The sequence below is a fragment of the Vipera ursinii genome (genome assembly GCF_947247035.1).
Source record: "Vipera ursinii genome assembly, chromosome: 1".
Lineage (NCBI taxonomy): Eukaryota > Metazoa > Chordata > Lepidosauria > Squamata > Viperidae > Vipera > Vipera ursinii.
The window spans coordinates 282740414-282753835 of NC_139512.1; the positions used below are offsets into that span (position 1 = coordinate 282740414).

General features: G+C 34.2%; 1 protein-coding gene across 1 annotated transcript in view; it reads right to left on the reverse strand.

Annotated features, from left to right (window-relative positions):
• WDR27 (WD repeat domain 27) overlaps window positions 1–13422 on the reverse strand; it is a 64510-nt gene that overhangs the window by 17872 nt on the left and 33216 nt on the right. Inside the window, exons 21-23 of the mRNA XM_083348815.1 lie at window positions 11485–11582; window positions 5480–5582; window positions 983–1081 (exon numbers count right to left, since the gene is read on the reverse strand). Of these exons, the coding sequence (XP_083204941.1) occupies window positions 983–1081; window positions 5480–5582; window positions 11485–11582 (300 nt within the window). The remainder of the gene's footprint in view (window positions 1–982; window positions 1082–5479; window positions 5583–11484; window positions 11583–13422) is intronic.

Below are 13422 nucleotides of genomic sequence, written 5' to 3' on the forward strand. Positions count from 1 at the left end.
TTTAAAAACTCCTCAAGAAATGCTGCACTGTCAAACAGAAAAATGTTGTGGCTGCAGTGATGATATCTTTATTCATAAACTGTTATTTCTGAATGAAGCTACCCAAACTGCTGCCTCATTTATTCAATAGATCATACTTCCTTCAGTGAATACAATGTTTTAAATTATTTCATGGGGGATGCTGTCTACAGAAAATAGACATGTTTATTATACCTTAGTTATTGGTTCTGACATCTTGGCATGCTGAAAACTTTTGATGCAAAATGCTAAGTGTAGGAAACTAAACTTCAATAACCAAACATCATTCAATGTCAGCTGCACCCAAATAAAACTTGCACAATGGAAACACTGTGGCTTATTTATATTCATGTATAGACAGATGCTTAGATATACACACGTACAGATCTGTCAATTTAAATTGAGTAGATTTTTTTTGTCCTGTCCAAAAAGGAAGGATTTTTAAAATCACTTTCATATTTTCATCTTTTTTTTATTAAATTTGTTTGCCACCCATCTCGTTGCGACTTTTCAAATATCTATTTTTAGAGGGATGTGCAAATTATTCCAATGTTTTGAACTCAAAATGGTCCTTTGAATGTTCAAAGTGTGGGTTATTAACCAGTGGAACAACCTGCCTCCAGAGGTGGTGAATGCTCCAACACTGGAGGTTTTTAAGAAGAGACTGGACAGCCATTTGCCTGAAATGGTATAGTGTTTCCTGCCTGAGCAGGGGGTTGGACTAGATGACCTCCAAGGTCCCTTCCAACTTTATATTATTATTATTATTATTATTATTATTATTATTATTATTATTATTATTATTTCCAACTTTGCCTAACGCTAACAGCAAAAATAATCGATCCTCAATGGAATTATAATGGGAAATTTAAAACAAATGCTGAGAAAGGGAGGCAATACAATATTTCATTAACAAACATTCAGAAATTAACATTTGTAAGGAAAAGGAAAAAGTTAAAAATACCTGAGGGGATGACGGATTAAAAGCCACATTGATTACAGATTCAGTGTGTCCTGTCAGTTTATAAGAATAGGTGCTGGAATGCTTCTCATATATATAAGCCTGAAAAAGAATACATATTTAAAGTTGCCAATAGCCCATCAAGGAGCAAAGGTTTTTATTTTAAATACCACCTCGCAAAATGTACACTTATCAAAATTCCAACCCTTCATAAGATAAAATGGAACCCACAATCCAATGGTTGCCTTTGTTCAAAGGCATTTCGGGGGGGGGGGGCAGGGGCGGGGAGAGGTAAAAAAAAGTTAAACCTGATTTAATTTTTTACATTTGTTCACACATACCTGAAAAAGGGATAGGGTTTTGATCATACAGTCACAACCACAACTTGACTTTTTTCAACCCACTCTGGACTCACCTGCTGTTAATGCTACACTCTATTGCTTGATTGCAGCCAAGGCAGGCAGTAATGCACTGGGCTTTGATTTGCTAGTTACTGTTATTCATTTGCATTAACTATGAGAACTTTAGGGTGAGCGTAAACCCTACAGACTTAGAAGATATAGAAATAAAGGTTCCCAATGTGCTAATGGAATAGCCTTTCGCTCACAGAAGTACATTGATTCTTTTAAAACCACTTAAAACCCTTAAAAAGAGATGTTGCCCACAGAGACAAGGTTCATGCTATCCTATAGTCTATAGAAATATTCCCAGATTACATAGGTTTGCCTTCTCCAAAAATTATACATTTATTCATTTTGAACACAAAATGAATTTACAAAATCTATTTTGATCACATTTTTATCATTACTTACAGCAGACACATATCTTGCATTTAATATTACCAATGAGAACCAATTCTAGGTAGCAGTTTAAGATACTAGCTAGAAACTAGAAGACAATCAATCCAAGTCTTGCCTTAGCTACAAAGCCAACTAGGAGCTTTGGGGCAGATGCTCTTTCTCAGCCCTTATTAAACAAGGTAATGGCAAGCCAATTCCAAAAAATGTTGCCAAGGACTTGTCCCAGCAGTCACCAACAGCCATAAATCCCTTAAAGGTACTGAAAAAAAATCACCAATTGATATTACTATTAATAGTATCATATGTCTAGTACTATTTAATACTGCTCATATTAATATTTGAATAGCTCAACTACTTTCAGAAACATGAAACTATTTTTCAGACATTTATTTATTTTTATTTATTCAATTTATATTTTACAAATAATATCAAAGTACTTTTAAATAATTAAAATCATCTACACTTATCTATAAATATTTTTTGATTAAACATGAAAATAAACTGTTATTTGCATCCAGATTATATGAACAATTGGCAAATGAGAAGCTATGTATATGTTAGCTAGTGGACTAGTGTATATTTTGTGACTTATCTGTGCCCTCAGTGTCACCTGAATAGCTCACATGGGTGTGGAACATTCTTGGAACGGCTGAAAGGTCTGTGTTGTAAACAGGAGATAGGTGGTGTTTTATCCCTCTCCCTCTGTTGAGAGGGCTGTTCATTCTTAATGTAGATCAGGGGTGTCAAACTCACCACAGCATGTGATGTTTTGCGATGTATCCTGACATTTCCCCCATTGCCGCAGCTGGGGTGGGCGAGGTTTTGGCATGATGCATCCAGCCCGCAGGCCAGCAGTTTGACACCCCTGATGTAGATTGTCTCTTTGACCCCTCTTTCAAACCAGCTGTCTTCTCTGTCCAGAATGGTGGACTTTGCTATCTTCAAAAGAGTGGCCTTTATCTTTCAAATGCAGTTGGACTGCTAAGTCTTGTCCTGATGTGTTTGTTCTCCTACAATGTGCCATGTGTTTCTGAATTGGTTGTTTTGTTTCTCTGATGTACAGTTCTGTACATGATCATAACACAACACAATTCTTTTAGCAGTTCCAAGAAGGTTCACACACATTTGCACTATTCAGGTGACCCTGGGGACACAGATACTGTAAACCTTCAAGTGGCCTCAACAACTCTCAGAAAGAGTGCTAATTAACAAGCAGATGACAGCAAGGAATATAAATCCTTCCATCCTCCATCATTCAGTCAGAACTGAAGAAGATTCTTGGATGAGAAGCAAAATGTCTTCAAAGAAAAAACAAAGTCCAGTTACCTTTTGAAAAAGCACTTTGGGGACATGTACTCATCTAGTTAGGTGGTCTTAGGTGGTGGTTATGACAGTTATATTTCTGAGAAGATTCTTAAAGACCACAGATTAAACATGAGCTAGCAAAATGTTGCAATTGCCAAAAGATTCAAAGCAGTGTAGGGCTCCACTAAGAACAGTCAAGATCACAGGGAGAGTTAGTGCTGTGTTTTTGGTTTTTTTTACCTGGCCCGACTGCATCTGAAAGACCTGTTGCCATACACAAATAAATAAATGTGTCCAATGCTGGTCACCACAAATATAAAAAGGACAATGAGAACTTGGAACAGCCTGCCTCCTGAAGTCATGGGCACTTCATCACTAACATCTTTCAAGAAAGGATTTGACAGTCATTTTGTGGCATGCTATGAGTATTCTTGCACAGGCAGGAGATTGGTTTAGAAGATCCGCAAGGTCTGTCCAAACATTAGTAAATCGTTTAACCGAAAATGTGTAGCCTTATTTTAAGAAAAGATCCTCAAACTATGTGAACTATTCAACCACAGAAAAACCTGGCCTTTTTAAAAAGAAGACACATAGGAATGTTTCTAATGTCCTGTTTCTGTTGTCATAAATCAAAGGGGGAGAAAAACAGAAAAGGCTTTAACTGGTTTTCTCTGGTCTGTACCAAATAGCAAGATCAATTGGTTCATACTGGCACCCAGCTGGGGCCATAAGAAGGTACATGTTGTACTTGCTGCCATTTTCATTTTGTTTAACTTGGTATATTTGCTGTTATTTTATTTAGTGTCTTCTTCATTGTTTTTAAACTTTACTATTCTGTAATTTTAATTTGTTATAAAATAACTACTATACGAACAACATAAGTCATTCCATTGGGCAGAATCTTAAAATCTGGGTCAAACTCTCATAACAAACTGAGACTGCAGAGTAATCCCCATTTAAAAATGGCTGGAAAAATCTCTCTGGAGAGAATTTACGATGAAAATCGGTTTAGTGCTAGTCAGGTAATATATATATAATGGTATCCTTTAAAACTTTGAAGCACTGCAAAAGGAAAATAACTTGACAATGAGACAAATAAATGGCAACATGAACAGCTAAAATACTTATTAATCATATTATTTGGGTAGATGAGACCAAGAAATCAACTCCATGGGGAAGGCTAGGATTATTTTGATTGGGACCAGCTTTAATAACAGAGCCTTATGACTCTGATTATGCTGTTTTCCCTCTTCCTCTTTGTAGTCTAGTGAATCAAAGAGGTGTCTGCTTGAGCAGCTTCCAAATATTACCTTGTTTCTCAGGACTATAAAAATGGTGCAGCCTCTTTTGTCAAGTCAACAGTTCTTGAGAGGTCCTTGTTGCTCTCTGAGCTTAGTTGTTTTCTTGCAGACTTTTCATTACCCAAACAAGAAGACATCACCAGTGTACACTCATTTCAACCTTAGCCACAAATATTCTCCCTTATTGGCAACAGTTTTATATATTCCTATCAAGGTTATCTTTCTTACTGTCTATAGGTTTCCAGAATCTGGGGAAACCCTTGTGTATTGAAGAAAACTCGATGGACACCAATCAGCAATTTATTATCACGAATGTTTGAACAACATTACAAAAACCCATTTCAATTATACATAATAAGTATGGAATGAAGAATTGGAATAGTCTACTCTGTAAAATCAATGTTTTCAGGTTTTAAGTATTGTGAAGTATACTGCTCAAAAATAAATAAAGGGAACACTTAAACAACACAATGTACTGTATTTAATAGTAGGATGTCTTATTTTCTGTTCCCTTTATTTTTTTGAGCAGTATATATTTTATACCATTTAAAAACTACAAAAACTGTTTATTGGAGTTTACAGTAGATGATTATAAAAGGCTAATTATTACAATTTTTATGTTGGAGATGTAGTCAATTTTAAGGCATTCTTTTGTATGCAACTAGTTAATTATTTGTTCAATATTATTATATATGGTTCTTGGAAGGAAGTTTAAAATTCAGAGTTGTCAATGTGTTGCTATTACACATATTTAGAATTTCAAGTTATGGAGAACTTTGAATAAACAGTGCCCTTACTGTTGAGAATAAGCTGATTGTAGGCACAAAAGCTGGCTGGGTTATTTTGGGCCAGTAACTCTCTCTCAGCCCAACTTATTTCAGAGTTGTTATGGGGAAAATAGAAGGAGGAAGGAGTATTCGGTATGTTCCCCACCTTGAGCTATTTATAAAAAATAATACAGGTGAGATAAAAAAATCTAATAAATGAATAAACTCCTAGAAAGATGTTTATACACCAGATTATAATGATGGCTATATAAAATTTGTCAACACTTGGAATACTATATATTATCACAAGTAAGCTACTATACATACACATTTATCTTCAGATCCACAAGCGATGAACTGGCCACAAGGAGAAACACTAATTCCACATGGATGACAACGGCTATTATGACCTTCAAAACGACGCTCGCATCTGCAGAAATTCAATAAATTTAAGTACTATGATTTTTAAAATAATTGCTTCTAAATTTACTCATTCTTTTCAATGAAGTGCATATTCTATTTATCTTTGCCTTACAATCGACATCTAACACTCTGAGGTAAGATGGGCAGCCAATAAATTTAATGAATGAATGAATGATTGAATTGAATATGATATATCATAACATGCTCTGATTGCTTAAAACTAAGGGAGTTTAAGAAGAGTTTACAAAGTACTTAAACTCTTATTTAAATAGATTTTTAAAATGAAAACTTTATTAAATTTTATAAAGGTATGTATATACATAATAACAAATATATAAACTATAAAACTATTAGAAGACATATGTACCCGGTAGGCAGAAAAGTTGCATTCATGTTAAGTATCTCAAGGAAATAGTATCTGCTCAAATTTAGTTATGACTTGCAGTGCTAGATGCAGAGTTGACTTTTTTTATACTATTAGGACTATTCCACTATTTCTATATGTTCAGTTTGCTATTCTCTGGGAATTATAGCTGTTGTAATTAGGAAGGGAAATTCAATAATCAGCTTATGTTTCCAAATATTTTGTGGTGTTGATTTACTTAGTTCTAGTATATTTTTCTAATATTTAATTTTTTTGTATGTGTGTATAAGAAGGGTTTTACATGACACTGCAGTGATGCATGAGAGAATATGTGTATGCTTAGTCATATATGTACATGAGTGCATTCAAGAAATGTAAATTAGAATAAGGGCACTGTTCCTAATTTAGCTAAAAATGGACAATTGACATGACAACCTATGATTGTAAGGATTTGTAAGGATTTGGCAACTTTCGTTGAATACATGCATCAGTTTATTTTCCAATATCGTTTTTAGTTTCTTATACAGGTTCAGAAATTTTTCAACATTGTTCTACATGATGTCTTTAAGACATACATTTAAGAAACATTAATTAGCAGCCATGATGCAATGGAATGTGTCTATGAAGGGGAAAGTGGTGTGATGGATTTTAGTAATGCAGCAGTTTCTCAGGAAGGAGGGAAGACATTCCAAGGAAGTGTTTGTGTGCGTGTGTGTGTGTGTGTGTGTGTGTGTGTGTGTGTGCATGTGTGTGTGTGTGTGTGTGTGTGTGTGTGAGAGAGAGAGAGAGAGAGAGAGAGGAGAGAGAGAGAGAGGAGAGAGAGAGAGAGAGAGGGAGGGAGGGAGGGAGGGAGAGAGAGAGAGAGAGAGAGAGAGAGAGACAACACAGTTTGGAGCTGGATCATGGAGGAAGGAAGAGATTTAACATAGCCATTCCCTAGAATCTCCCAAGGTATATTCATAGATTAGGGTAGTATAGGTTTAGTCTCCAAGATTCTGTCTATATGGCATAAGCAAATAAAGAACTGAACTTTGGCTGGATTGTTGTATTGTTCTTGTTTGAAGCCTGACACAACAGGCTAAATTGTTACTTAGAAAACTGTCTTTAACAACAATTTAATACAGGAAACATCCTTGAGACCAGTTTGACTACAGTCTTTCTGGCAATAATATGGAAGCCATTTGCCACTATCTTTTTCCAAGTCCTTCTGGTCTACCCAATAGTCCTGCGATTTTCTAGTGGCTGCCTATCCAAGAGCTAATCACTTTCTACCCTGCTTAGCTTTTCTGAGATTAGCTAAGAAAAGCCCTGCTCCCATCTATTTCCACAAGCAATTGTTTATCTCGAAAGAAATGTGCAAGGGGCTTTCCACTGGCATTATCAGAGGCATTATTCACAGGCATTATTATGTGCTGCAGAATATATTCAACAAATCATCTGGATAAAACAAAGGAAATAAATATTCCTACTATTAAACAGTCGGGCATTCCATAACTGAGTACAATATCTTCTTTGTTTTATTTCTGAAAGAGATGGAACTCAAAGCAAAGCCTCACTCGCATATTGTCTCTTTGGTTAATAGATGAGAATTTGTCACACTGTAGTAACAGTTAATTTGTTAACTCTTGGAGGTCTCAGATTTATGTATGAGAATGGTGGCTCCTGGTTTATGGAAATATAAACCCATTTCATCTGTTCCCAAGGCCTAAAATAAATTCCAAGCCTTGTAGATCTTATTTGTTAAAAAATAGTTTATCTAAGCTGCTTTTAAAATTTGGCTGGAAAACAAATAAAAACCTTTACAAATTAGTCAATTTTTTACAGTGGAAGCATAATATAATATACAATTATGAAATCCAGACTCATATATCTCTGTGGATAAACATTCATGGATCAAGATGTTCATAGATCATGAAGGACATGTATCTTCCTCCCTTCTGACTTAACCTAGGATCAATCAACAATTCAAACGCCACATACTGCTGAAGCAAAAATTCTTACAAATGATTAGAAGAAATCATCATACTGGTGGTATTATATGTAATTAAATCTTTCTCATGTAATTTTTAGGTGCTACAAGAAAGGCTAGAATAACTGGCATGTAATATTAATGTTAATATTCTTCACATGAAGTCTATAAGCAGGAAATAGGCAGCAAATGTTTGAACTGATATCTGGAGTGTCTAAAGCAAAGCTTGCCAATGTCTCTATGCTCTTTACATTACAAGTTGCTCCAATATATGTTGAGAAATAGATGAGCAATTTTATTTCACTAATAATTTCTTTAAACTCTTTAATGATTTGCCTGATTTTTCTTTACAAAAAATTAAGCTTCTGAAAAATTTATTGCCACTTAGTTACTACACTTGCATCCCATCATTCCATCAACAAATAGTCCTCACTGTGGCTCATTAGAGAAAGTTTACATTTGTAAAATGTGAACTTAGAAGTAATTCCAGTAGCAGCAGAAGGTACCCCTAACTGTGGCAACACAGAGAGAATGACTTCTTTTGCCATTTTAAAAGTATGAATTGGCTCATAAGGGAGAATAGGATCTTTCAAATAAATTAGGTCCAGGTTATATATAACTATAAATCATAACCAACACTTTTTCCAGGAACAGACTGCCAGCAATGGAAGGGTATTAAGAAAGGAATTGCATATTCCTTTTAATCAGTTCTAGACATCAGTCTGGCTGCAGCATTTTCTCTTTTCTGTTTCTCAGTGCTTTTCTCAGACTATGTTATGGTAGTCCTAAGAGCATTTTACAATAGCATGTGTCATCATGGACAAATCTGACATCTCCAGGAATGCATAGAATTGGTCACCATCCTTAACTGTGCCAACACATTTCTGGACACCACAAAAACCTAGGTATCCAGCTTCATCAGTGAATCTGAAAAGACCCACAGGCTCTGAGTTTTCACAGATAAAATTACCCTTTCCAGCACAGCTTGAAGCACCTCTGTATTATCCTGACTAAGTTTCTCTCAGCATGATCTTCTGAATGTTCACTCTAAGAACTGGTGTCTCACTGCTATCCTCAGATCATAAGCTTGATTCTACTGTATAGTAGTCCTTATTTAGCAACCACCACTTACACTGGCAACTCAGCCAATAAACAAAGTGGTGATTAAGTGAAATTGAGATTATAGACCTGCGAAGGTCATAAATGCGAGGACTGGCTGTAAAGTTACTTTTTCATTACCATCTTAACTGAAAAGTGATTGACATTGAAGACTATTATCTTCTTCATATAATTCTGGTAATTTGGGAGAAAATTGTGCTTTTAGAGCAGATACGAAACTAGGCAGGAAGGTCCAAGGGACCATACATTTGATTACCATGGATGAAAAAAAAGAGAGAACTACTCCAGCCTGAAGTTTTCTCATTTCTGGGAGAATCTGGTCAGCCAAACAAATGTGTGGTTAGGATTTTGGCATGATCCAACAGTTTCTACCTTCTTATTTCTCTCCTTACATAAAAGCTTCCCATTTTTTGTGCATAAGGAATTCCTCTTGCCTCTGATAAAATATTTTGAAACACTTCTACTGCTGCACTACTAGAACTTCTGATCCAAGGACTGTGGTATATTTCCATAAATGGAGTAGGTGCTGGTGAATACTATTTCTTTTATATAAAGAACAGTACAGAATTTGGAACTCAAATTTTAAAATTTCCACTAATTTGTCTTATTAGCCTTAGTATTAAGAGCCGCCCTGAGTCTTCGGAGAAGGGCGGGATATAAATGGAATTTTAAAAAAATGGAAAAGACCATCTATGGTATCAGCCCCACAAAGTCATCTGCAGCTGAGATCACAGCACTCTATCATGATGTTAAATTAAACTAGTCAATGGCACTGATAGGAAGAATACAAACTAGAGGAAATATAAATAGAAGGGAGAAAAAGGAGGAGGGGGAATCAAAGGCTCTAGACATAACCAACAAGTACAGCCTATTATACTATATAATTTAGGATTGCAATATAGAGAAACTATTTATACAGATCGTATTTTAACTATTTTACCATTTCCCCTCGAATCTTAATGTTTTAAAAAGAGACAGCAAGTAAGTAACCTGTTAAAAAAATTAACTTTTTACTATTCATGAATAGTAGTTAAACCAATTGATAGAAAAAGCATAAGGATATATTATACCGGTAGTTAACCTTTTTTCCTAAATATTTCGCTTCACTATAGTTAGACATTTGCTAGGAATAATGAGCCATTATTGTTTCAAAAAATTTGCTAATTCCAATTTCAAAGGTAAAGCTTCTGTTGTTGTTTTTTATAGTTGCCTCCAACTTCTTCCAGACTAATTTTTTTCCAAAACATTTGACTTGGACATTTAATGATTTACAAAGATGTGTGCTTTTCTGTACTGCTTCTGTAGTTTGTAACCCTATACTGAAATGTTTTTCAGTTCAGACAATTGTACACTTTTTAAGGATAAAAAAGTACATTCCAATTTGTTAAGTTCATTGCATTTTTTAAAAAAATATGTCACTTAAATTTGGGGGGAGTAACATAAGACCATTTCATTCATAACTACAAAGACTAGAATGAAGAAACAATTTATAGTCACTTACATTATATCATAAATAACACAAACGTGTATATTCAGGTATAATCAACAAAAAATGTGTAATGTCTCAAAGAGGAAGAAATATATCACACATATGTTTTTTGTAGATTGCAGTTTACCTCATCAGATACAGTGCAAGACTGTATGCAACAAACTGTTAATCCTTAAGTAAAGTGGTCATGGAATTCTGCCAATTAGGGTACATCAGTTTTTCCCTGTACTTACATTTGTCTGAGTTATATGGAAAATACCCATGTTCCCCAATCTCTCCTCCAGATGAAATTTCTTCTTTTATATTTGCCTTTCCCCAGCTTTTATGACAGTTTTTCCCACTCACTGGCATTTCATCACATGACTAATGCATGTTTTAAAGCATCAATATTTAGATTTTATTGCTGAGAATGTGTTTAAACTAAGGAACCAATGCAATATTCTCCATATGTTTTTCCCAGCTTAATCTCATGAAAGGACAAATGTAGACTGGCTATTTTTCAGCATGTGCCTAAATAGCCACACAGTCTTTATTGGTTGTTTGTATGCTGTATTCATGAAGCTGTGTCTCCAAAGGGCAACTGCATTTGAGGAAGACAAAATGCCACAGAGTAAAAACTTTGACTTTTATATGATCCCACAATCATTTTTGCAATTTTGTACTCCCTATATTATGATGTCTAACAGAAACCATAAATTATGCCTCGGGATAAATTAAACAGGCAAACACTTATTTATTCAGAAATATTTATATGTTGCCTTATTTCTGAGGAATTATAAGTAGCTGTTTCAAAACTGGACTAACCAAACTTCATCAAATCGTGCAGAAGTTCCATAACTTTGCAAATATCAAGTACTTCAAAGCAATCCTTGTGAACTCTTGTAAGAAAAAAAAATTAAAAAGCACTTGTATAGTATAATAAAGAATTACCAGGAAACATGGCAAACAGCAAAGTGACTGGCTGTTACCTTAATGTTCTCAAATCCCAAAGTTTGATGCCATCACCAATGGCTGCTGTTAAAAAGAGATTGTAAGCTTCATGTGGTTGACAGCTAAAAGATGATCCCTGAGAGAAAAACAAACATAAGTTTAAAATTACAGTAGCTTGTATAGTTTAGAAAACATTTCCACTGTTGAAACTCCACAGAAGAACATGTAATAATAAATACAATAATAAAAGCCAAAATTGACAAAAGATCAGATTTTTCTTCAATGTAAGTGTCATACAGCCATTCAGAGAATTGTTAAATCTAACTTCCACAGTACTCTGTTTCTGCTCAGTAATCGCTTATATTGTTACTATGGTTTAGAACAGCAGCCCCAACCTTTTGGACACCAGGGATCAGTTCCAAAGAGAAAGATTTTTCCATGGACCAGAGGGGGTATGGTTTCATATGCTGCCTGCATACCGTGGAAAGGGCTTCGCTTGTTTGGGCGGCCTGGTTTCTGGCATGCCATGGACCGGTGCCAGCTCAAGGACTGGGAGTTGGGGACCCCTGGTTTAGAATACGCTTATAAATCATTTTGGCACAATGAATTCCTATTTATTTTACTCAAAGTGCAATTCTAGAAAGTAAAAAAACTATTTTTGAGCCAAATGAAATCACTTTATAAAACAGATTCTTTTCCTAGATCAACCACTATCTTTAAGATCTTTTGAATTGGTCTTTTGGCAGTCATTCTTTTGAGAATTGAAACTGGTTTTCATCAGCAAGATGAGTCAACTATGATTCTGGAATCTATGTCTCTTCTTTGGAGATAACTGTACTTTGCAGATGAATCAAAATCAACTTTTTTCTAAGTTTTACAATCTTTTTTCATTTAAGATAAATCTTTATTAGGAATTAACTGCTTTTCTAATCCATTTCTTATTAAAAGGAATCATATAAATATTTGAAGCAAATAAAATTAAGCAACCATTGGAACACCTGAAAGACCTGGTTAGGGCAGACTGTCATGGAAAAAAATGATCTATGTGGTTGCTAAGAGCAGACATTATCTTGACAGCACATAATCAGTTAATAAAATAATCAATCAAAATTAAACAATATTTCAGCAACCAAACAATAGCAAAAGAATTCATATTAGACAGCTGATTGAAAGCTTCTGTAAGAACTCTAATACATATGGACTCAATTTTTAATGAATTAAATTAAATATAATCATATTTACTAATTCTGAATATGAATTTAAATAATCAAAATAAATAATTTCAAGTAACATCAATGTTATTAAATGTTTTTTATTGTTTCCTTCAGAGAGTAGGGAGGATTGAATAATTCATATGTTTTGCCAAATATTCAGTGCCTGAAATTATTTTTAGCTATACAAAGTGAGTTTTTCAGAAATGCTGACATATAATTAGAAAATGTCCCAATTTTAAGTCAGTGGATATTCAACAGAGCATTAAAGTTGACTGCAAAAGGATTACAATAATCTCATAGACTGAAAATTATATTAGTATTTGAAATATATTTATTTTCAAATGTATGTGATAGAAAACATATAACTTACAATATACCTGTTCCTTGAGGAAGTTCTATTAAAATGACCAGAAAATTCTATAAAAATCTAGTGGTGGTAAAAAAAACCCAGGACCAAATACTGTTAAGCAACTTGGATTCAGAAAGCCAAGTAAAGAGAAGATAAATTTTTGACGTTATAGAACATGGAAGACAACATTTGTACATTCAATAGCATTTGGCATTTTGAATCTAAAATAACATTTAATATTTATTTAAAATAATTATTTATTTTTGAGGTAAACAGTTATTATTTGCTTATTTATAACATTTCATTACTTTTTTTCATATCATTTAAAATAAGGCCAAAATGGGGAATGTTGAGGTTACTGTTTTGAAAGAAAGACAGACACACAAATTTAATTACAGATAGTTCTGGACTTA